General features: G+C 47.7%; 1 protein-coding gene across 2 annotated transcripts; it reads right to left on the bottom strand.

Annotated features, from left to right (window-relative positions):
- Positions 1–353: 353 nt before the first annotated feature.
- On the bottom strand, positions 354–19,280 carry NOL9 (nucleolar protein 9). 2 transcript variants are annotated; one of them, XM_069947137.1, is made up of 13 exons: positions 18,977–19,280; positions 14,870–15,086; positions 14,664–14,794; positions 12,753–12,888; positions 12,208–12,304; positions 10,047–10,144; positions 9,136–9,297; positions 8,756–9,050; positions 6,940–7,051; positions 4,034–4,211; positions 3,551–3,684; positions 3,307–3,464; positions 354–531 (listed from the first exon to the last, which is right to left on the bottom strand). In XM_069947137.1, the coding sequence occupies exons 1-12, from the start codon at positions 19,211–19,213 to the stop codon at positions 3,354–3,356; spliced, it is 1,908 nt and encodes a 635-aa protein (XP_069803238.1). In that variant the 5' UTR covers positions 19,214–19,280; the 3' UTR covers positions 354–531; positions 3,307–3,353. The 2 variants fall into 2 exon arrangements, with proteins under 2 accessions (XP_069803238.1, XP_069803237.1); XM_069947136.1 differs by lacking the exon at positions 354–531 and having other exon boundaries at positions 2,989–3,464.
- Between the last annotated feature and the right edge of the window lie 3,072 nt (positions 19,281–22,352).

Genomic DNA, 22,352 nt, shown 5'->3' on the forward strand with positions numbered 1-22,352 from the left:
ATGCTGATATACTGTACAGTAACTTAGATATCACATATCCAGCTGCTGATGTGTTATCAGGGATACACAGTTACTATATATTATACACCACATGCTGATATACTGTACAGTAACTTACAATATCACAGATTCGGGTGTTTATAAAAGTTTTTTTCCATCTGTTCTACATGTTATTCAGAATAATAATCATTATTTTTGGGGTGTGGAACAAATTGTCTGCATTTCAGTGATTTCTTATGGGAAAACTTGCTTTTGGGGGGGGGGGGGGTGACAAAAACATGCATTTGTGTATAATACACTTGGATCTGTTTTTCCATAGACTTCCATTATAATATAAAAATGCTTATTTATTTCTTTTCTGTACGTTAGAACTAACCATTTAAAAACGGACACGTTAATCCGACTGCAGAAACAGTCGGAACCCGGCTTTATGTTGGGCAATGCCTTAAAGGTATTCCTGGATGTTATGGGGGGGTTGATAATGTATTCCCTGGACGTCAGCGCCCGGCACCACAGGAAGCTTCCTAGGTTCTAAAATAAATGAATCATTAAAAATGTGTCAGAAAAATCAGAAAATGAAAACGATAACGTATAAATGTAAGAAAATCTGTAATTATAGGGATTTGTTGCTCTTCTGGATAATTTTAGACTAGAACATTGCAGGCTCTAAAAATACTGTAGGAAAAAAATGAATCCATCATGTTTAATGGCGTCCTGTCAGAACACGTCGGCCCGCGCGGGTACAGACTGTTCACTCACAGCCATGTCAGCTGCAATCACTAATAAAGAAGGAAAATCGCAGCACGGCGCACATCCGATAAGGAAGCGTCACCATCACCGCCGGGAGCCTCCTTACTGCAATCACTAATAAAGAAGGAAAATCGCAGCACGGCGCATATCCGATAGGGAAGCGTCACCATCGCCGCCGGGAGCCTCCTTACTGCAATCACTAATAAAGAAGGAAAATCGCAGCACGGCGCACATCCGATAGGGAAGCGTCACCATCATGGCCAGGAGCCTCTGTACTGCAATCACTAATAAAGAAGGAAAATCGCAGCACGGCGCATATCCGATAGGGAAGCGTCACCATCGCCGCCGGGAGCCTCCTTACTGCAATCACTAATAAAGAAGGAAAATCGCAGCACGGCGCACATCCGATAGGGAAGCGTCACCATCATGGCCAGGAGCCTCCTTACTGCAATCACTAATAAAGAAGGAAAATCGCAGCACGGCGCACATCCGATAGGGAAGCATCGCCACCAGGAGCCTCCTTACTGCAATCACTAATAAAGAAGGAAAATCGCAGCACGGCGCACATCCGATAGGGAAGCGTCACCATCGCCGCCGGGAGCCTCCGTACTGCAATCACTTACTCAGCTCAGAATTGTAGTATTCAGGATCCAACTTCTTTTCTGTGTAGTTTGCTCTGCAACCTGTCGCTTTCCAGCTGCTGCAAAACTACATCTCCCAGAATGCCTTCACTGCAGTTTACAATGCAATAGTAGGTGGTAGGCGCAGTGGCAGGACAGTCACTGCCATCGCTTACTCAGCTCAGACCGATTCAAGGACCGCAGTGTTGGGTCTGTGTTGTTTCCACTACAACAGGGATGGGGAACCTTCTGCCCTCCAGCTGTTGTAAAACTACAATTCTCATCATGCCTGGACAGCTGAAGCTTTGCTTTGTTTGCTAAGGCATGATGGGAATTGTAGTTACAACAGCTGGAGGGCAGAAGGTTCCCCATTCCTGCACTAGAACCTGTGACTTTTCAGCTGCTGCCAAACTACAACCCCCAGCATGTCTTGGAGGAGCGATTAGAGATGCAGTTTCCGCATTACTTGTGTCTTCTTGTACACCCCCCCCCCCTCTTCTATTAAACAGATGGCCTCCATAGCCAGTGTTTGGGGGGGATTTGATAGTCAGCCAAGTCTATTCTGTGTAACCAGATCAAACCATATGGGGAGAATTAGGAATGGATGCATTAAGCAGTTAACCCATGGAGGACCAGAGTTCAGATGGAAAATGAGAGGAGGAGTAGTAGTAGCAGCAGCCACTGTATGTGCAATAGGGGAGGACTATCCATCTATCCACCTGTATACGTCCAGAGAGTAAAATCTGTATGAGACGACCATCCAAAGTGGATTGCATTGCAAAGTAGTCTTCTAGGGGGCGTTCTTTTCAAAGAAGGACGAATGGGGGATATGACATAGAATATGTATTCCTGACATGGACAGATGTGGCAGCAGAGAGCACTGTGTCAGACTGGAGACCATACACCACTTCCTGTAGGACATACAGCAGATGAGAAGTACTGGGAAACTGGAGATTTTGAATAAAAGTAAGTTTCAAATCTGTATAACTTTCTAAAAATCAGTTGATTTGAAACAAAAGGTTTTCATCAGAGTACCCCTTTAAGTGTAAAAAGGGGGAAAAAATATTCTTTGGGCTCCGTTAGTTAACGGTTAAACACAGTTCACAGCTTTCCCAGACAGACCGAGGGGGGGGGGGGGGGGGGGGAGAGGAGGATAGTGTTGTGTTCAGACGTGTTTACATGTAGGGGGAGCAGAGAACGGTGCTGGGATACAACAGTCTAGCTAACTGTACCAGTGGAACACCGCCTAAATCTACAGGGTGCATGTGGGTATAGTGACGGGTATGAGGGAAATGAGGAGAAGTGATAAGATTTCAGCTCCCAGGACAGCGCCACCAGGAGGGGACCTGCAGAGCGCTCACAGCCACACTGACAGCCAGCTCCCCCCTGCGTACCGGATATTGTGATAAGGATATACATGGGGGTTTGGTATCAGTGAATCAGTGTGCAGCTGGGGACCAGAGCAGAGGACAGTGGACCTCAGCGCTGGAGCTGGGAGAGGTAGGTGCATGTTGTTTTGTTTACCCACCTCCTCCCCGGCTGTGCCCGGACTCTTCCTCTCTGTTGTGTGACCTGATCCTTCACAGTGTCCTATCACACTCAATCACCGACACCGCAGTATTAAAAAACGTAACTTTAATAGAAAATATTTACACAAAAAATACTGCCGTCATTCATCTAGATGAACGCTAATAATTTAAGACAGCAAATTGTGAGATGGCACCCTCTCCTGACATCTACTTCTGTTCACCATTTTTTTTTTTTCCAAACTCTGTGCTGTTCCTCTGTTACACCTCCTGGTCAGCAGGGATGATTCTGTCAGCCCTGACTAGGGACAACCGCCCCATCGCTACCACCACTGTATAATGTATGCATGTATTTCCAGGATAACCGAGTAACAGCACAGAGGTTCTGTACGTCAGGAGAACGGCTTTACCTCTTTGAAGTAACACAAGAATACGTTTGGTAAGAAGGACAGGCTTCTTATAGATGTTCTGCTCTTTTGAGATGTCTTTTCACCTTTATCTTTCCTGATCCGTATACAGAGAAGTCGTACTCTGTGGTCACATACGGGAGCTCCCCCTGCACCCCGGGCTGCAAGACAAAGGGGAAAGGAGTGTGAACATACAGAGGTCACCCAGGGCGGAGGGAAGGTCACGCCTGCACAAGGGAGTCCATACCTGATGCTTGAAGAGACTGTGCGGGATAGAGATGTTCCCTATGAGCAAACAATTCACCTGCCGGAGACTCTCTGGTGGCAAAGGGGTGAGGATGTGGTAAACCTTCTGCACCATGTTTACTCCCCGAATAATACCTAAATATAATATACAAGATACATACATTATTATATATACACACACACACACACACACACACACACACACACACACACACACACACACACACACTAAAGGGCTATTATATTATAGACACCAATCTCAGTCCAAGCGTCTCCATTATAAGTATATGGGGCTGCAGGTCAGATACGTGGAAGCGGAGGTCACATGTTCACACTGCCGCCCTACTATCTAGGAGACTGACCCAGCTACGTTTCCACCCTGACCCTCTGCCCATCCACTTATCCAGTAACCTTATGGACGGGGAGAGCTGGCACTGGTCAGGAACCGCTCTGATGCCAAGTACACAATGCGACAGTATCTTACCGAATCCTAAGCAGTCACAGATAGGAGTCTGAGTTAGTAACACGGGGCCGCTGTCCTGACTGCTGATGTCATCCAGAATGTGGCAAAGCCCGACCCAGCTGGCATTAGCGGAATACATGATGTGAGAGGGCGCCACGTCTGCATGGATCACACGCAGGGCGACCGCATTGAACGGCACCTGAGAGAAAGAGACGAGCGTGCAATGTGAATCAGGACGAGGATAAAGCGTCGGCTGCTCATACTGGGTGCATTTGCTCGGCCCTCTGTTCAGTCAAAGCCCACCTGATAAGCGTGTTACCTCCTATCCTGTGCACAGCAGATACGTATGGGTATTTCCCTTTATCCCCTTCCCGTCTGGTGACATACTATGACATGGCAGCAGCTAGACATTTACCACAAGCTGCTATATCAGTACACAGCGATGGTGCTGGCAGGGCACAGGTGATATGTATGTATTGCTGCTCAGGGTGTCCCTTGAGCTGAGTGAATGGAAGAGCAGCAGTCAAGCATCGCCGCTTCATTAACTCTTTAAGGCAGGGGTAGGGAACCTTGGCTCCCATCATGCTCAGACAGCCAAAACCAAAGCTTCAGCTGTCCAGGCATGATGGGAGTTGTAGTTTTGTAACAGCTGGGAGGTTCCCTACCTCTGTATTATAAGATTGATGCAGATAGTCAGGTTCAGTAAGTAAACAACGCGCCAGCAGCTCCACAGATATTAGTGGTGAGAATGGGATGTATACAGTGTGCAGTTGTGGATATCAGCTCCCCGGTGATCATAGCAATCCTTCCCTGCTCGGATCCACACCTGGCTAATGTGAGCTTGTATGACATCAGAAAAGAATCACATGATCTGACAGCCATGAAGGATAAGGCTTGTTTTATTCCAAGAATACGTACAACATGCAGACACCAATGTGCAGGGTCCCCACAGATACGCAGAATAGTGAGCAGTCTGCTATAGTATGCCACCTATAGAATGTAAGTGTCCTAACCCCATTATGGATTCATTCATTACTTGGATTATATGTAGTAGTTACAGCGTCATCTGAAGGTTCATTATATATCTGCATGCACTTTATATGCAGGGATTATACAAGGCATTTTATGCATGCGATTATGCATTTATATATTATACTAGGTCGTTTTGTATAGCATTACAGCCATCTTGTATTTTATATACTGTATGTTCTACCCCTTACGTCAGAAATACGTGGATATACGTTCCTACTGCACATACCCTATGCAGTAGGAACGTATAAGTACGATCCTGACTTCAGGGCCTGTAGATGTGTGCGGGACCGCTGCAGAGAGTGGTCCCGCACACATCAGTGTCTCAGGAGCTAAGTATAATGAAAGGCAGCTGCCTCTAGGCTATCTGTTTTGTTACTTACATGGTTGTATATGCAGATATGTATGTTCTAACACATCGTATTCCATGTTGTTTAGAGCCATGAATAAGGGCAAGAGAGCCCGAAACGCGTCGGCCTTTTAAACATTATACAATAAAGGTTTAAAAGTAATCAAGCGAGCTGGAGAGTACTTTCGTGCTTATGCCTCTCATTAACCCCTTAAACGCCGCAATCTATAGCTGCCACCTGACATGGACAGAGGTGGCAGCAGAGAGCACTGTGTCAGACTGGAGAGAATACGCCACTTCCTGCACTTTGTACGTGTTCTTGAAATAAAACAAGCCTTACCCTACAAGACTGCTGGAGAAGTGATTCTTTTCTGATAGCGTACAGCAGTGTGCTCCCCTATTGTTCATTGGTTTAACCCTTTAGCCCCCATTTTTTTTCCCACCCACATTGTAATCTGTTGAGCAGCGAGAATGTGATGGATGCAAATCCATAAAGCTCCCTGCCTCCTCTGGTATCACTCGGAGGACGATCATCCCTTCTAAGTCGTCTGTTTCATTCTAGATTTTTTTTTCTGTTTTCCATGATTTGTGATACTGTATCCCGGGTGTCTGTGTTTATAGAGTAGTAATTGATAGTATATCTGCGCTCCGGCTGCGACTGTTACCATCCAGCACATGGCACGCTTTCCTATCTACCACCCACCAACGTATACCTGTTGAGAAAGGTCGTCTTTAACCAAAACGTCCACAATGGTATACTATTAAAGTGTGATACAAAGATTGCATGTGCCTAATTTCAGAGTCAATTTATTGTGTGTATATCCATATGAGAATAAAACAAAGAGCATAAGAAAATTGACTTTTGTCTGGTGTGCAATTAATATTCCAAAAGACTGTGTGTTATAGAGGTGACCCCCTCTCCTGGTCCCAAGATGTAAAAGTGACACTGTCCCCCCCCCCCCTTTTTGCACTATGACTTCTCTACACAGGTGTAAAGGATAAATTAAGCAGTTTTCATACCTTATTTCATATCATACATCATGGAGCTTGTTTTAGTAAAAAGTAATCTTATCATCTGAAGATTGCGCTACCTGGGCGGGGCTTCACGGTTGCAGCGCCACTGAGCTCCACACGCATTGTGACCTTAGGCCCTGCCTCCTCTGGTGTCATTGATACATAGGCCCCGCCCCCTAAGCAGCCATTGGTATGGGCTGACCTGGAGGGGGTGGGGCCTAGAACTTTAGGCCGGCCCTATGCAGCAATGACGTCACAGGCCTACAGTGTCGATGTGGTCTTGAAGCCCCGCCCAGGTAGCATAATTCAGAGATGATAAAAGATCACTTAACTGGAACAAGCACCATGACGTATGATGTAAAATAAGGTATGAAAACTGCAAAATGTACCTTTACACCTGTGTAGAGAAGTCATAATCCAGGAAGGGGGTGACAGTGTCACTCTAAACAGCTACTCTCACAAGTGAGCGATGGTCTGATAATCTGGCATGTTTTACTGGTGCCAGATTATAAGAATGTTACCATAACCCACTCACCTCGTAGGGTAACAGCGCATTCAATGGGATGATCTGGTCGGGGCCAAACTGCTGTAATTTACTGATGTAGCCCAAGGTGGCGAGGTCCCGCAGGATCCAGTTATGGCAAGGTCTAATGACAGCAAGAAAAGCAAAGGAATACAACGTTATTATAGGGACGCCATAAATAAGAATCCCCACCCCCATACCATGCATCAGATAACTACGTCTCTTAATAAATCCGCCTAGCCTGAGATGGGCGCAAAAATCTGTGCCTAATACAGAACAGGCGTAGAATTTTCCCCTGATTTCCACCTGCTAGCAAGTGTCAATCATCTACATCAGACGCAGGAGGAGGCCAACTCGCCCCTATAGGTGAACAGGGGTTTACGACAGATGAATAATTGAAATCTGGTCTGATTTGCACAAATATTGTATCGGAAAGAACCACGGCACTTCGATATTTGCAAGAATAAGTGAAAAGTTTATTTTTTAGCAAAATGATATACGGTATTTTACTCCGACCATACATAGAAAGTATAAGAGCTGAGACCAGGTGCACCTGGTCTCAGCTCTTATACTTTCTATGTATGGTCGGAGTAAAATACCGTATATCATTTTGCTAAAAAATAAACTTTTCACTTATTCTTGCAAATATCAAAGTGCCGTGGTTCTTTCCGATACAAGATTTATGGCTGAAGAACCCAGTTACCACTGAGCACCGGCTTCCATATTTAAGGCAGAGGTGTGCAGCACTGACCCGATATAGCTGATTTGCACAAATATCTGCAATTATTCTCAGGTCTGGCACAGCCTTGATAAATTCTGGCAAAATGTCCTAAATGTTGATGGTCCCAGACTATGTCTCAATTAAAGGGGTATTCCCCTCAAACATAACTCTGATATGTTGCTGCCCATGATGAGACTAACAATTCCTTTCATACTTGTTATCTTCTCAGTCTCCTTCCCCCCAGTTCTTAGCTGCTGCTTTCTGCTGAAGACACAAAAATCTGTGTGTGAGCTTTTCTCTCTGTCTCCCCCTCCCTTCTGAGACAGCTGATGTAAGCAAGTCCCTGGCTGGCTGGCTGTATCTGCAACATTGTAGCTTCTTTGTAATGCTGGAAGGGATAATCACAGTGAGCTCATCTGCCACTTGACCTCAGATTAAAGGGGTTATCCAGCGCTACAAAAACATGGCCACTTTATCCCCTACTTTTGTCTCCAGTTCAGGTGCAGTTTGCAATTAAGCTCCATTTACTTTAATGGAACTGAGTTTCATAACTCCACCCAATCTGGAGACAACATTAGGGGGAAAGTGGCCATGTTTTTGTAGCGCTGGATAACCCTTTAACCCTCCCAGAATTGCCAAGAAGCTACAATGTTGCAGATAAAGCCTGCCAGGGACTTGTTTACATCAGCCGTCTCAGAAAGGAGGGGGGGATGAGGGGGGAGACAGAGAGAAAAGCTCACACAGATTTGTGTTTTAAGCAGAAAGCAGCAGCTGACAACTTGGGGAAGGAGACAGAATAGATAATAAGTATGGAAGTAATTGTTAGTGTCAGCATGGGCAGCAACATATTAAAAGTTATGTATGGTGGATTACCCCTTTAAGGACCACAAAGAAATTCAACAAAAATGGAAAGGGATGCTGATTCTTTCCAATGCAATGGTATCCACCTTGTAGTAAAACTACAAGTCCCAGCATGCCCCCTAGTTTCTTGCCGTATAGACTATTGTATCATCCTTATTCACAGTGCTGTACGTGGACACAGGGAGATGCAGGAAAAGCTCTTATGGGATCAAACAATGGCCTAGTGTTGTGCAGGCACTGCCTTACATGATCTCCATATTTCCAGCTCCTTCAAACTTGCTTTCAATCTGAAAGAGGTGATGCCCCCCGGACCCTCTGGGGTGAAGCCGCTCGCTGGGGTCCAGCTCCTCTTCCTCTAAGTAGTCCAGGTCTCTTCTCCTACATGTGGCCTGTGACTCGGCTTTGGTCATAAAGCCTGCGGATCTCTTGATGTATTCAGGCGTCAGCGGCTCCATCTCAATTTTGTCTGCGCTGGACATCTGGACTATATGACTTGGGGAAAGGAGATGTATTAAGTCAATCAAGAGCAGCAATCCAAATCCTAGAAAAGGAAACAATAACACGTCAAACATCATAACACTGTTCTACAAAGATAAGATGGAAAAAACATAATGGAAGACACTGACCTTTCACCCAACCCATGGTATTAATGATGAGCGGCTGGTCCCTCTTATAACTCGTAATGACGTATTTCACCGACTCGATAAACCGCTCCATGTCCTGTTCACAGGAGGTGTCTCCATAGAAGACCATCTTGTAAGGGTCCCGCTGCTGATTATATGGGGGCCCTAAAAACAAAACGGCAAAGAAAACGAGAAATCAATGAAGGAGATGATGCGCTTCACGTCTCCACAATGAATGGAGCGAAAATGAGGGAGAAACTGGAGCCATGCACCATATACATACAGGATATCCCATCCGATGCAGCCACAGTAAGAAAGGGTGGGGGTCCCATAAGTTTCAATGGGGCCTTGGATGGGAAGGGGGGGGGAGCTGCAGCAAGTGTTTCCAACCCTATTCACTGTGCTGGGCAATCACAGATCAGCAGGAGCAGTGCCATCGCGATTGATGGTCTATCCTGACATGAGGCAGTAATATTAGCCTGGAAAACCCCTTTAAAGCGTCTCTTTCATTTAGAAACATAGAAGATTGCCAGCAGGAAAAGCCCCCTCGCCCCATCTAGGCTGCCCTTATATTACCGCCTTTCTTAATATCTTAGGGTAGATATATGTATATACCAGGCAGGTTTACATTCTATTACTGTACATTTACCACCCACATCTGCTGGAAGTTTCTTCCAAGCATCTACTACTCTTTCAGTAAAATCCTACACTGACCACCAGGCCTGCAAAGGCCACCAATATGTTCGTCTTCTACAAAAGCACCAAACCACATTGATATCAATACAATCATTTATTCATTTCAAACTAAAATCATGACACAAAGCTGATATAACTAGATGGAGTTATGGAGCTGGGCCCCTCTACTCTTCTAGTATAGGTGTCACTTTTATGATACTCACACACAGGACACTTACCCAGAACTGGCTTGGTAATGCTGAGCAATGAGAGACAGCCGGGAGGAGTGAATTCAGTCTGTCCCAGGTCACAATCCAAGTAGTCGACGCATGGGATGCTGAAGGTGAAGAGGAGAAATATGATCAGATGGTGGATTATGTAGGGATGGGGGGGGGGGCTGGTTACTCACAGCACTAGTGTCTCACTTTAAAGTGAACCTGAACTTTCAGAAAACTTCTGACGTCATACAAGCAGGTGAGGGGCTGTGATTATTAGGGGTCTGGCTGCTGAGACCCCATCTAAGTCTTATACTCAGTCTGCACTCAGCAATGGGGGGGCAGGTCTCAGCAGCCAAAACCCTCAGGAATCACCAAACCAAAGAGGCACAGAATATATATCTATAGCTTTAAAGACATGTGGTTCTAGCAACTGATAGGGGTGACCAGGGCTGTGGAGTTGGACCCCTAGTTTTGGTAAAAGTTTTCGAAAAAAAAATGTACCTACTCCGGCTTTAAAAAAAATATTTTAAAAATATTATTGGGTTTTCATGTGAATTTTATAAATGTTTTTCATGAATATATTTTATGTTCTATCAATCTAAGCCTTTTATTTGAAAGAAACAAACAGGAAAACCCTTTCTCTCTCACCTTTAGTTTCCTCCATATATCAGTAATAAAGCACTGGCCCTATTAGATAAGGGTGGTCGGGGAGAGGTTGGTGGTCACTATTTGGCAGTTTATTTCTGAGCTAGAAGAGTCCATTTGTGTGTGTGTGTGTGGGGGGGGGGGATCTGTGCTGATGCTGGATAACTGTATATGAGCAGCAGAGTAATATGCAGATATTGGGGGAGATTTATCAAAGGGTGTAAAATTTAGACTGGTGCAAACTGCCCACAGCAACCAATCACAGCTCAGCTTCCAACTCTGGTGAAAGGAAAGAGGAGCTGTGATTGGTTGCTGTGGGCAGCTTGCACCAGTCTAAATTTTACACCCTTCGATAAATCTCCCCCATCCTGTGTAATAAAGAGGAGGAGAAGAAGCCCCCCATCCTGTGTAATAAAGAGGAGGAGAAGAAGCCATAAACAGCAGCAACTTCTTCAGTGTGCTATGGCTGCAGCAGGCTGTGTGTGCGTGTGTGTATGTGCTATGGCTGCAGCAGGCTGCGTGTGTATGTGCTATGGCTGCAGCAGGCTGCGTGTGTGTGTGTGTATGTGCTATGGCTGCAGCAGGCTGTGTGTGTGTGTGTGTGTATGTGCTATGGCTGCAGCAGGCTGTGTGTATGTGCTATGGCTGCAGCCGGCTGTGTGTGTGTATGTATGTGTGCTATGGCTGCAGCAGGCTGTGTTTATGTGCTATGGCTGCAGCCGGCTGTGTGTGTGTATGTATGTGTGCTATGGCTGCAGCAGGCTGTGTGTGTGTGTGTATGTGCTATGGCTGCAGCAGGCTGTGTGTGTGTGTGTGCTATGGCTGCAGCAGGCTGTGTGTGTGTATGTGCTATGGCTGCAGCAGGCTGTGTATGTATGTATGTATGTATGTAAGTAAGTGTGCATGTGCTATGGCTGCAGCAGGCTGTGTGTGTGTGTATGTGTCCCCTCAGCCAATCACTGAGTGAGGCGGGACATAGCTGTAGTCGCTGACCGGCTGAGAAGGTAGTTCCTATGAGGGCGCAATGATTCAGAAGCGCAGACGTTGACAAAGATCTGATAAATCTAGGCCTATGGCTGACCCCCATCTCTATCTCCCTATGGCTGACCCCCATCTCTATATCACAGGTATCTGGCATTGTTAGCAGTGTTTCTTTGTGTATGGTGAATATTAGTTAGAAACATAAAAGCTTGTCAGCAGTAAAGGCCACCTGCTCCATCTAGTCTAGTTGTGAGTAGTTCAGGACATGGAGGCTGGAGACTGGCTGCATCCACTGCACACACAGAAGAAGCTGCTTTATATCTTTCCTTATTCCCTCAGAAGTCGCCCCAGGATCATGTAGGACATTAGGGAGAAGCTGCTGAGCCCAATCTCCTGTACCCCAGTGTGATAATAACTCTCCGGGGTCTGACCGGCCATTTATGAAGGAGTGGGAGCTGCGGCTTACTAACACCACAGCCCTGGGGGTCACAATGTTCGGACCCGAACCAATCTGACACTGAGATCATATTCAATATATAACAAGATATCTACTCACTGCTGGAGCAGCCTGTTGATCAGATATTTATTGAACGTTGATTTCCCAACGTTTTTGGGCCCACAGACAAGGATCACAGGGCAGCCATTGTCTTCCTCTGTGAAAGAGAGAAAAAACGGAATCATCAGCTAGTGACAGAGATGACTGCTCCATCCACAGGGACTGATCTAAAGCCGTACACCAAACCAGCTGATGTGACACTACAACTCCCAGCAAGCCTTGCAGACAGTCCTGGTCGGCTGGAGAAACCACATCAAAGAACAATTCTTATGACTCTTAAGTTCAAACGAGAGAATATAGCAGAATAGCAGGCACTGCCTCTCAGCACCTGCAAGCTTCAGTCTTCCATGGAGTGATGTGTAGTGTGCGGCACAATCCGGGGTAATCTACCGTGCAGCAGCTGAGGTGTGGTATCATGTTCGGTAGTGTGTACAGCAAGTTCCTCTTACTAGATATCCTATATATGAAGTAGCTGCTGCAGAGTTGTCGCTGTGTTCAGCTATTTATATTGATGTACACAACAGATCCACCCCAGGGGTACATACCGAGGCAGGCGCTGACCAGCTGCTGGGCTGCTGACGCTGCTTCCTCTGACATAGATACCGCGCTCTCAGGATCACAACAATGGATTCCAATAGAGTGTAGGACAGGATCGCTCTCCGGGGAGGAACGCTTCTTCTTCTGGAAAACAATGGCACAGCTCTGCTTTACTACAGACATTGTGTGTGTGTGTGTGTATAGGGAGATAGGAGATAGATAGATAGATAGATAGATAGATAGATAGATAGATAGATAGATAGATAGATAGATAGATAGGAGATAGATAGGAGATAGATAGATAGATAGATAGATAGGAGATAGATAGATAGATAGGAGATAGATAGATAGATAGATAGATAGATAGATAGATAGATAGATAGATAGATAGGAGATAGATAGATAGATAGATAGGAGATAGATAGATAGATAGATAGATAGATAGGAGATAGATAGGAGATAGATAGATAGATAGGAGATAGATAGATAGATAGGAGATAGATAGGAGATAGATAGATAGGAGATAGATAGATAGATAGATAGATAGATAGATAGATAGGAGATAGATAGGAGATAGATAGGAGATAGATAGGAGATAGATAGGAGATAGATAGATAGGAGATAGATAGGAGATAGATAGATAGATAGATAGGAGATAGATAGATAGGAGATAGATAGATAGATAGATAGATAGATAGATAGATACACACAGTGGTAACTTGGTTTAAGAGCGTTTTGGTTTAAGAGATCACAATTTTTCAAAATTGTGACTTGGTGTAAGAGCTCCCTGTACTGGGTGGGAGGGGAAGTGGGGGAGGGGCATGGCCTGCACAGCGGGGTCTACAGCACTGTACTCTGACCCAGGAAGTCTCCCTCACCTTCCAAAACATAGCAGATCTACTTCAGGCTGGGGCTTGCATCAGGGGACAGGACTGTGGAGGTAATGTGTCCATAGCTGTAACCCCTCTCTCCCCGGACAGAGAGTGCTGCCTGTATGTGCCCACATCTGTCCTGCTCATTCCTTCCTGCTCCCTGCAGTCTCTGTTTCCCATCCTCCATTACTGTACAGTAACTTATGATATCACAGATTCTGCTGTTTCTGAATGTTTGTTTCATCTGTTTAAATGTTATTCAGAATAATAAATTATTTTTTTTGGGGTGTGGAACCAATTGTCTGCATTTCTATGATTCCTTATGGGAAAATTTGCTTTGGTTTAAGAGTGGATTTGGATTACAAGCATGGTCCCGGAACGAATTATGCTCGTAATCCAAGGCACCACTGTGTAAATATATATATATATATATATATATATATATATATATATATATATATATATATATATATATATATATATATATATATATATATATATATATAGTAACAGAAAGTCAGAAGAAAGCTGGGACCCGCACTAAGGCTAGTGGGGGTCTTAGAACTTTTTGCCTTCACAAATAAACCCACTGAGTATAAGGAAGTAGAGATCTATGATTATCAGGGGACAATGGCGCCTGTCGGGGGGAGGGGGATATAATAGGAGGAGTCACCAACCAGCTCTTGTGGCTGACACTAGATGCATACGTGTAAGGATCTCAGCGACTGGGACAAGGGCTGCAGCGGCTGCCATGAACAGACAAAGACCCCATACTCACCCACCTCACCCCATCTCTGGGATCACGTGAAGTCTTCTGGTCCTAGCTCACTGCTCCTCTTGTGTCCAAGACAGACTTGTATAACAGGTGTCCTGATATAGTCAGCCACTGGCTGAGAGGCGTCTGTCTCAGAAGTAAGAGGAGCGATGAGCAGAGGATTAGGAGGAGTGAAGTAGGTGAGTATGGGGTCTTATGTCCAGAAACTCTCCAGAATCCCCCTTTAACATGGTGCCCATCACCAGGACTCGTCCCTGCATTGTATCTCCTACCAATTTTGTGCCGAATATCCCGTTATACTCGGGGTGGCTCAGGATGTAGTTGACCGTCGTGTCCTCCAGGCGCTCGAGCAGCAGGATGGAGCAGGACGACTTGAAGTTTTTCATCACGGCCCGTCTGCAGTCTGGAAGAGGAGAGGATCTGTTACAATGTGGTCTTTAGGAGGTGCATGACAGGACTGGCAGTGGGTAAGCATTACCTAAGGACAGGTATCTGCGCAGCAGCCCCCGCGCCTCCGTCCTGATCTCCTTCCGGGTTTTACACTTCTTTTGCTTCAGGCCCTGGATGGTCAGGGGGGCGTGAGTATTGGGAGAGAAGAGCTCGTACGGGACCTCGCTGGAGCTGATAGTCAGGCCCAGCACCTCCACGCTGCCGTACAGGCAGGTCAACACACATTTACCAATGAAAGTCAATTGCTGCAACAAAAAAAAAATTAAATAATAAAACATTAGATGGAGATAAAAGTTCTCTCACTCCTCATAGACTTTGTGGTCCGTGTCAGTCCCCGAGCGCTGATCCCAGGGACCCCGGGACTACTTAGTGCCAGGATGAGGAACCTGCCGCCTCCAGCTACTGCACAACAGCAACTCCCATCATGCCGGGATACTAGCCAAAGCTTAAGCTCTCCAGGCATGATGGGAGTTGTCGTTTTGCAACAGCTGGGGTGCAAAGGTTCCTCATCCCTGACTTAAAGGAACACTCCAGAAACCTTATCAGTAACAGCAATGATAACCTGTCCTCATCACATCAAACATTTAAATGTTATTGATTTTATTGATTTTTTTGTGGGTGGAAAAATAGACAGAACATTTATAGAAGCGCCAAAAGGGGCGCAAAACAGCGGTAACAGTTTGGCTTGCACTGGCGTCTCACCTGCGGTTATCATGTTCCAGTTTTGTCAATAAAAGAATTATGGAATTGCTACTAGTGCTGCAGGTCCTACAGGAAGTGGTGTATTCTCTCCAGTCTTCCAGTACTTATCAGCTGCTGTATGTCCTGCAGGAAGTGGTGTATTCTCTCCAGTCTGACACTGTGCTCTCTGCTGCCACCTCTGTCCATGTCAGGAACTGTCCAGAGCAGGAGAGGTTTTCTATTGGGATTTGCTGCTGCTCTGGACAGTTCCTGACATGGACAGAGGTGGCAGCAGAGAGCACTGTGTCAGACTGGAGAGAATACACCACTTCCTGCAGGACATACAGCAGCTAATAAATACTGGAGATTTTTAAATAGATGTAAATTACAAATCTGTATAACTTGCTGACACCAGCTGAGGTTTTGGCTGGAGTGCCCCTATAAAGGTGTGGTGCCGTCTCCCTACAATCTCGTTGGTTGGGCCCGGGAGGACGGGACGCATCGGTGCTGAGCTGAATGAGCGCCCCCCTCGTCTCCCTCCGCCATTATACACATCTCAGGGACAATCTAAGACCGGGAGACATAAAAGTTCTAAAAAAACGCATAGCTACCAGCTCCCGACCACCACCATCATAGCTACCAGCTCCCGACCACCACCATCATAGCTACCAGCTCCCGTCCACCACCATCATAGCTACCAGCTCCCGACCACCACCATCATAGCTACCAGCTCCCGACCACCATCATCATCATCATAGCTACCAGCTCCCGACCACCACCATCATCATAGCTACCAGCTCCCGACCACCACCATCATAGCTACCAGCTCCCGACCACCACCATCATCATAGCTACCAGCTCCCGACCACCACCATCATAGCTACCAGCTCCCGACCACCACCATCATAGCTACCAGCTCCCGACCACCATCATAGCTACCAGCTCCCGACCACCACCATCATAGCTACCAGCTCCCGTCCACCACCATCATAGCTACCAGCTCCCGACCACCACCATCATAGCTACCAGCTCCCGACCACCACCATCATAGCTACCAGCTCCCGACCACCACCATCATAGCTACCAGCTCCCGACCACCATCATCATCATAGCTACCAGCTCCCGACCACCACCATCATAGCTACCAGCTCCCGACCACCACCATCATAGCTACCAGCTCCCGACCACCATCATCATCATCATAGCTACCAGCTCCCGACCACCACCATCATCATAGCTACCAGCTCCCGACCACCACCATCATAGCTACCAGCTCCCGACCACCACCATCATCATAGCTACCAGCTCCCGACCACCACCATCATAGCTACCAGCTCCCGACCACCACCATCATAGCTACCAGCTCCCGACCACCACCATCATAGCTACCAGCTCCCGACCACCACCATCATAGCTACCAGCTCCCGACCACCATCATCATCATAGCTACCAGCTCCCGACCACCATCATCATCATAGCTACCAGCTCCCGACCACCATCATCATCATAGCTACCAGCTCCCGACCACCACCATCATAGCTACCAGCTCCCGACCACCACCATCATAGCTACCAGCTCCCGACCACCATCATCATCATAGCTACCAGCTCCCGACCACCACCATCATCATAGCTACCAGCTCCCGACCACCACCATCATAGCTACCAGCTCCCGACCACCACCATCATAGCTACCAGCTCCCGACCACCACCATCATAGCTACCAGCTCCCGTCCACCACCATCATAGCTACCAGCTCCCGACCACCACCATCATAGCTACCAGCTCCCGACCACCACCATCATAGCTACCAGCTCCCGACCACCACCATCATAGCTACCAGCTCCCGACCACCATCATAGCTACCAGCTCCCGACCACCACCATCATAGCTACCAGCTCCCGACCACCATCATCATCATAGCTACCAGCTCCCGACCACCACCATCATAGCTACCAGCTCCCGACCACCACCATCATAGCTACCAGCTCCCGACCACCATCATCATCATAGCTACCAGCTCCCGACCACCACCATCATAGCTACCAGCTCCCGACCACCACCATCATAGCTACCAGCTCCCGTCCACCACCATCATAGCTACCAGCTCCCGACCACCACCATCATAGCTACCAGCTCCCGACCACCATCATCATCATCATAGCTACCAGCTCCCGACCACCACCATCATCATAGCTACCAGCTCCCGACCACCACCATCATAGCTACCAGCTCCCGACCACCACCATCATAGCTACCAGCTCCCGACCACCATCATAGCTACCAGCTCCCGACCACCACCATCATAGCTACCAGCTCCCGACCACCATCATCATCATAGCTACCAGCTCCCGACCACCACCATCATAGCTACCAGCTCCCGACCACCACCATCATAGCTACCAGCTCCCGACCACCATCATCATCATAGCTACCAGCTCCCGACCACCACCATCATAGCTACCAGCTCCCGACCACCACCATCATAGCTACCAGCTCCCGACCACCATCATCATCATAGCTACCAGCTCCCGACCACCATCATCATCATAGCTACCAGCTCCCGACCACCATCATCATCATAGCTACCAGCTCCCGACCACCACCATCATAGCTACCAGCTCCCGACCACCACCATCATAGCTACCAGCTCCCGTCCACCACCATCATAGCTACCAGCTCCCGACCACCACCATCATAGCTACCAGCTCCCGACCACCATCATCATCATCGCTACCAGCTCCCGACCACCACCATCATCATAGCTACCAGCTCCCGACCACCACCATCATAGCTACCAGCTCCCGACCACCATCATAGCTACCAGCTCCCGACCACCATCATCATAGCTACCAGCTCCCGACCACCACCATCATAGCTACCAGCTCCCGACCACCACCATCATAGCTACCAGCTCCCGACCACCATCATCATCATAGCTACCAGCTCCCGACCACCACCATCATCATAGCTACCAGCTCCCGACCACCACCATCATAGCTACCAGCTCCCGACCACCACCATCATAGCTACCAGCTCCCGACCACCATCATCATCATAGCTACCAGCTCCCGACCACCACCATCATAGCTACCAGCTCCCGACCACCACCATCATAGCTACCAGCTCCCGTCCACCACCATCATAGCTACCAGCTCCCGACCACCACCATCATAGCTACCAGCTCCCGACCACCATCATAGCTAATGGTGGTGGTCGGGATCTGTCATCATGACGGCAAGAGAAGATGCACTGCACATCCAAAGCTGCTTTGTGTCCCATAATATAAGGGAGGTCTGTGTGCTGGACACACCCCTGTAATGTGGGAGCAGGGTCACCTGCTGGGGTGGTTTCTCATGAACCATGGCACTGGAGTTTCCCTTTAAACCTCTAAGTCTACAGCCGCTCTGTGACTACAACTCCCAGCATGCCCCTCTCCGCCGGGTATGACTGACCTCTCCGGGCCGCAGCACGGTCACACACACCCCCTCCTCCACCAGCAGCGCGCCATGCTCCCGGCTCTCCTCCTCCCTGCTGCTGCTGCTGCTGGGCCGGGGCTTCAGCGACGACTCAGACGAGGCCGCCAGTTTGCAGCGTTCGGCCAAAGCATTCCTGCTCTTGGCGGACCCTCTCTTCCCCGGGCGGACCTTGTAGGACGGCCCGGGGCGCGCATTGTCCGCCCGCTGCTTCATAGCGGAGAATCACCGCGGCCGAGACACGAGAGCAGCGGCGCCACACCAGCGGGTTTGAATAGCGCAGCGTAAGGGGCGACAATAAGTTTCCCTGGGTGAGAAACGTTCTATGAGAACACTGACGAGAGGTTAAGGGAAACCCAGGGATAGTTGCTGTTCGTCCCATACGCTCTGACGTCTCTACGTTCCGCCTTATGGGAACGTCAGCCGCAGATGTGCAGGAGGGGTTGTTCTGCGCATGTGTCACCTAGGAGTATTTACATTCGCTAGGTCCTTGATTCATTCGCTCACACTGGGGGGAGATTTCATTGTTGCCCGTAGCAACCAATCACAGCTCAGCTTTCACTTCTCATCTTGCTCAGGTAAAATGAAAGCTGAGCTGTGATTGGTTGCTATTTTCAACAAAGAAACTTTTGCTATCAGGGTTTGTGCACACTACGGAATCCGCGTGGATCACATGTGGTGGATTGCGCAGCTTGCCTCCGCTCACGGCCACGCACATTTCCGCCTGTGCCATAGACTCCATTCTACAGGATCATTATTTAGCCCAACGGCAGAATCCGCCCGACTATAGAATGACTTCTATGTCACGGGCAGAAGTGTGCGCGGCGGTGAGCGGGGGCGAGCTGCGCAATCCACCGCGGGTGATCCGCCATGATTCCATAGTGTGTATGTACCAAGACAGCGCCATACATCTAATAATCCGGCGTGAACTCCAAGGGGTCAGAATAAGACTTCCAGTAGTCCAGAACACCAGTAGTCCAGAACACCAGTAGTCCAGAATACCAGTAGTCCAGAATACCAGTAGTCCAGAACACCAGTAGTCCAGAACACCAGTAGTCCAGAACACCAGTAGTCCAGAATACCAGTAGTCCAGAATACCAGTAGTCCAGAACACCAGTAGTCCAGAACACCAGTAGTCCAGAATGGGACAGAATACTGGAATCTTACAGTATTTGTTGCACTGGTTAAAGTGACTGTACCACCAGGCCCAGGCTGAAGCACCGGAGGCGGCCAGCCCACCCTTAGTGGGAGGAAACCCCCACCCCTCTATGATAGGGTTCCATTAATTCTAATGGAGTCAGGTCCTGGAGGGGCTGGGGTTTCTTCCCACTAAGGGTGGGCTGGCCGCCTCCGGTGCTTCAGCCTGGGCCTGGTGGTACAGTCACTTTAAAGGGGTTTTCCACCAAAGGCACTGGTGACCTTTGGGACCTCCGCTCATCGCGAGGACAGGGCCCCATGACTGGGAGGGCCCTGGATATGTCCCCTGGCGCTGTATTAATAACTATGGCCTGACTATTCTGGCCGTCTTTATCAGGCCTATAAACCACATCTGACCACTCTTCTATACAAGCACCCCCTATTCTTGTGATCAGGGGGGTCCTGGCCGTCAGGCTCGCCCCAGTCACTTATCATCTACTCAGGGAAGAGGGGACGTTCCCAGAAAAGTCACGTTAAAGGGGTACTCCAGCAAAATAATAATAATAATTTGAGATCAAGTGTATCAAGAAAGGTGTATAGACTTGTATTTTACTTATATTAAAAAATCTCCAGTCTTCCAATACTTATCAGCTGCTGTGTTTCCTGCAGGAAGTGTTTTCTTTCCAGTCTGACACAGTGCTCTCTGCTGCCACCTCTGTCCATGTCAGGAACTGTCCAGAGCAGCAGCAAATCCCCATAGAAAACCTCTCCTGCTCTGGACAGTTCCTGATATGGACAGAGGTGGCAGCAGAGAGCACTGTGTCAGACTGGAAAGAATACACCACTTCCTGCAGGACATACAGCAGCTGATAAGTACTGGAAGACTGGAGATTTTTAAATAGTAAATTACAAATTACTGGCCCTTTCTGGCACCAGTTGGTTTAAAAGAAAAACATTTTCGCTGGAGTACCCCTTTAATGTACGCCCCCTCTGGGCTTGGTGAATATTATGTATCCACAGGGGGGAGCAGCGGACCCAATGTTGCATTGATGCCTAAAGGACTCTTGTTTTGTCACTGGTGATTCACCTAAAGCTTCTAGGTCCAAATCCATCTATCTAATCCACTATCTCCTGTATATGGAGGCCTCCCGACTCCCTCCGAAAGATTTTGAATTGTAGAGCATTTTGTTTTCTTCTCTCCTCATTGAAAACATATGAATGTATGGCCAAGTTGGGGGGTTTCACACAAGGGGGTATTCCATTTAAACGTAACTTTTGATATGTTGCTGCCCATAGTGATACAAAAAATTCCTTCTATACTTGTTATTATCTATTCAGTCTCCTTTCCCTAGTTCTCAGCTGCTGCTTTCTGCTGGAAAGACAAAAATCTGTGTGTGAGCCTTTTCCTCTGTCTCCCCCTCCTTCCGCCTCCCTTTTGATACAGCTGATGTAAACAAGTACCTGGCAGGCTGTATCTGCAACATTGTAGCCTCTTTGTAATGCTGGGAGGGTTATTCTTTGGTCAATTTGCAGATGAACTTACTGTGACTAATCCTCCCAGCATTACAAAGAAGCTACAATGTTGCAGATAAAGTCAGCCATGGACCTATTTACATCAGCCAACTTAGAAGGGAGGGGGGAGGAGACAGAGAGAAAGGATCACACAGATTTTTGTGTCTTCAGCAGAAAACAGCAACTGAGAACTGGGGGAAGGAGACTGAATAGATAATAACAAGTATGGAAGGAATTGTTAGTCTCACCATGGGCAGCAACATATCAAAAGTTATGTGTGAGTGGAATACCCCTTTAAGAGTGTAATATCTGCCTTTTAGGCATTTGTATATATGTTTCTCTCCTCTGATGTCCAATATTTGGACTCTTAAGAGTTTGATCCCTTCGGCAATCATCGCTGATCCCCGATTTGAATGCGTTTATTTCACCACTTAGTTTCCTCTTCTATAATCCCCGGATGATACAGAAGCTGAAGGCGCAGACTACACGTATACAAATGAGGCAGTATGCTGATCCTGCGGCAGGCGTCCTATGTATTTACACAGCCGCCCATCACCCCTGCAGAACAGAGCTAATAACTCAGCCCGGACGGCAGCTTCCCTCTTCTCCATACTAGCGCTGCATGGCGCCATCGCTCCGCCGCGGTCCTGGATACATCATGCTTATTACAGCCCCGGGGTCCGGCCGTATCTTCATGGTCATTGTA

Source organism: Dendropsophus ebraccatus, chromosome 12 (genome assembly GCF_027789765.1).
Source record: "Dendropsophus ebraccatus isolate aDenEbr1 chromosome 12, aDenEbr1.pat, whole genome shotgun sequence".
In the NCBI taxonomy this organism is placed as follows: Eukaryota; Metazoa; Chordata; class Amphibia; order Anura; family Hylidae; genus Dendropsophus; species Dendropsophus ebraccatus.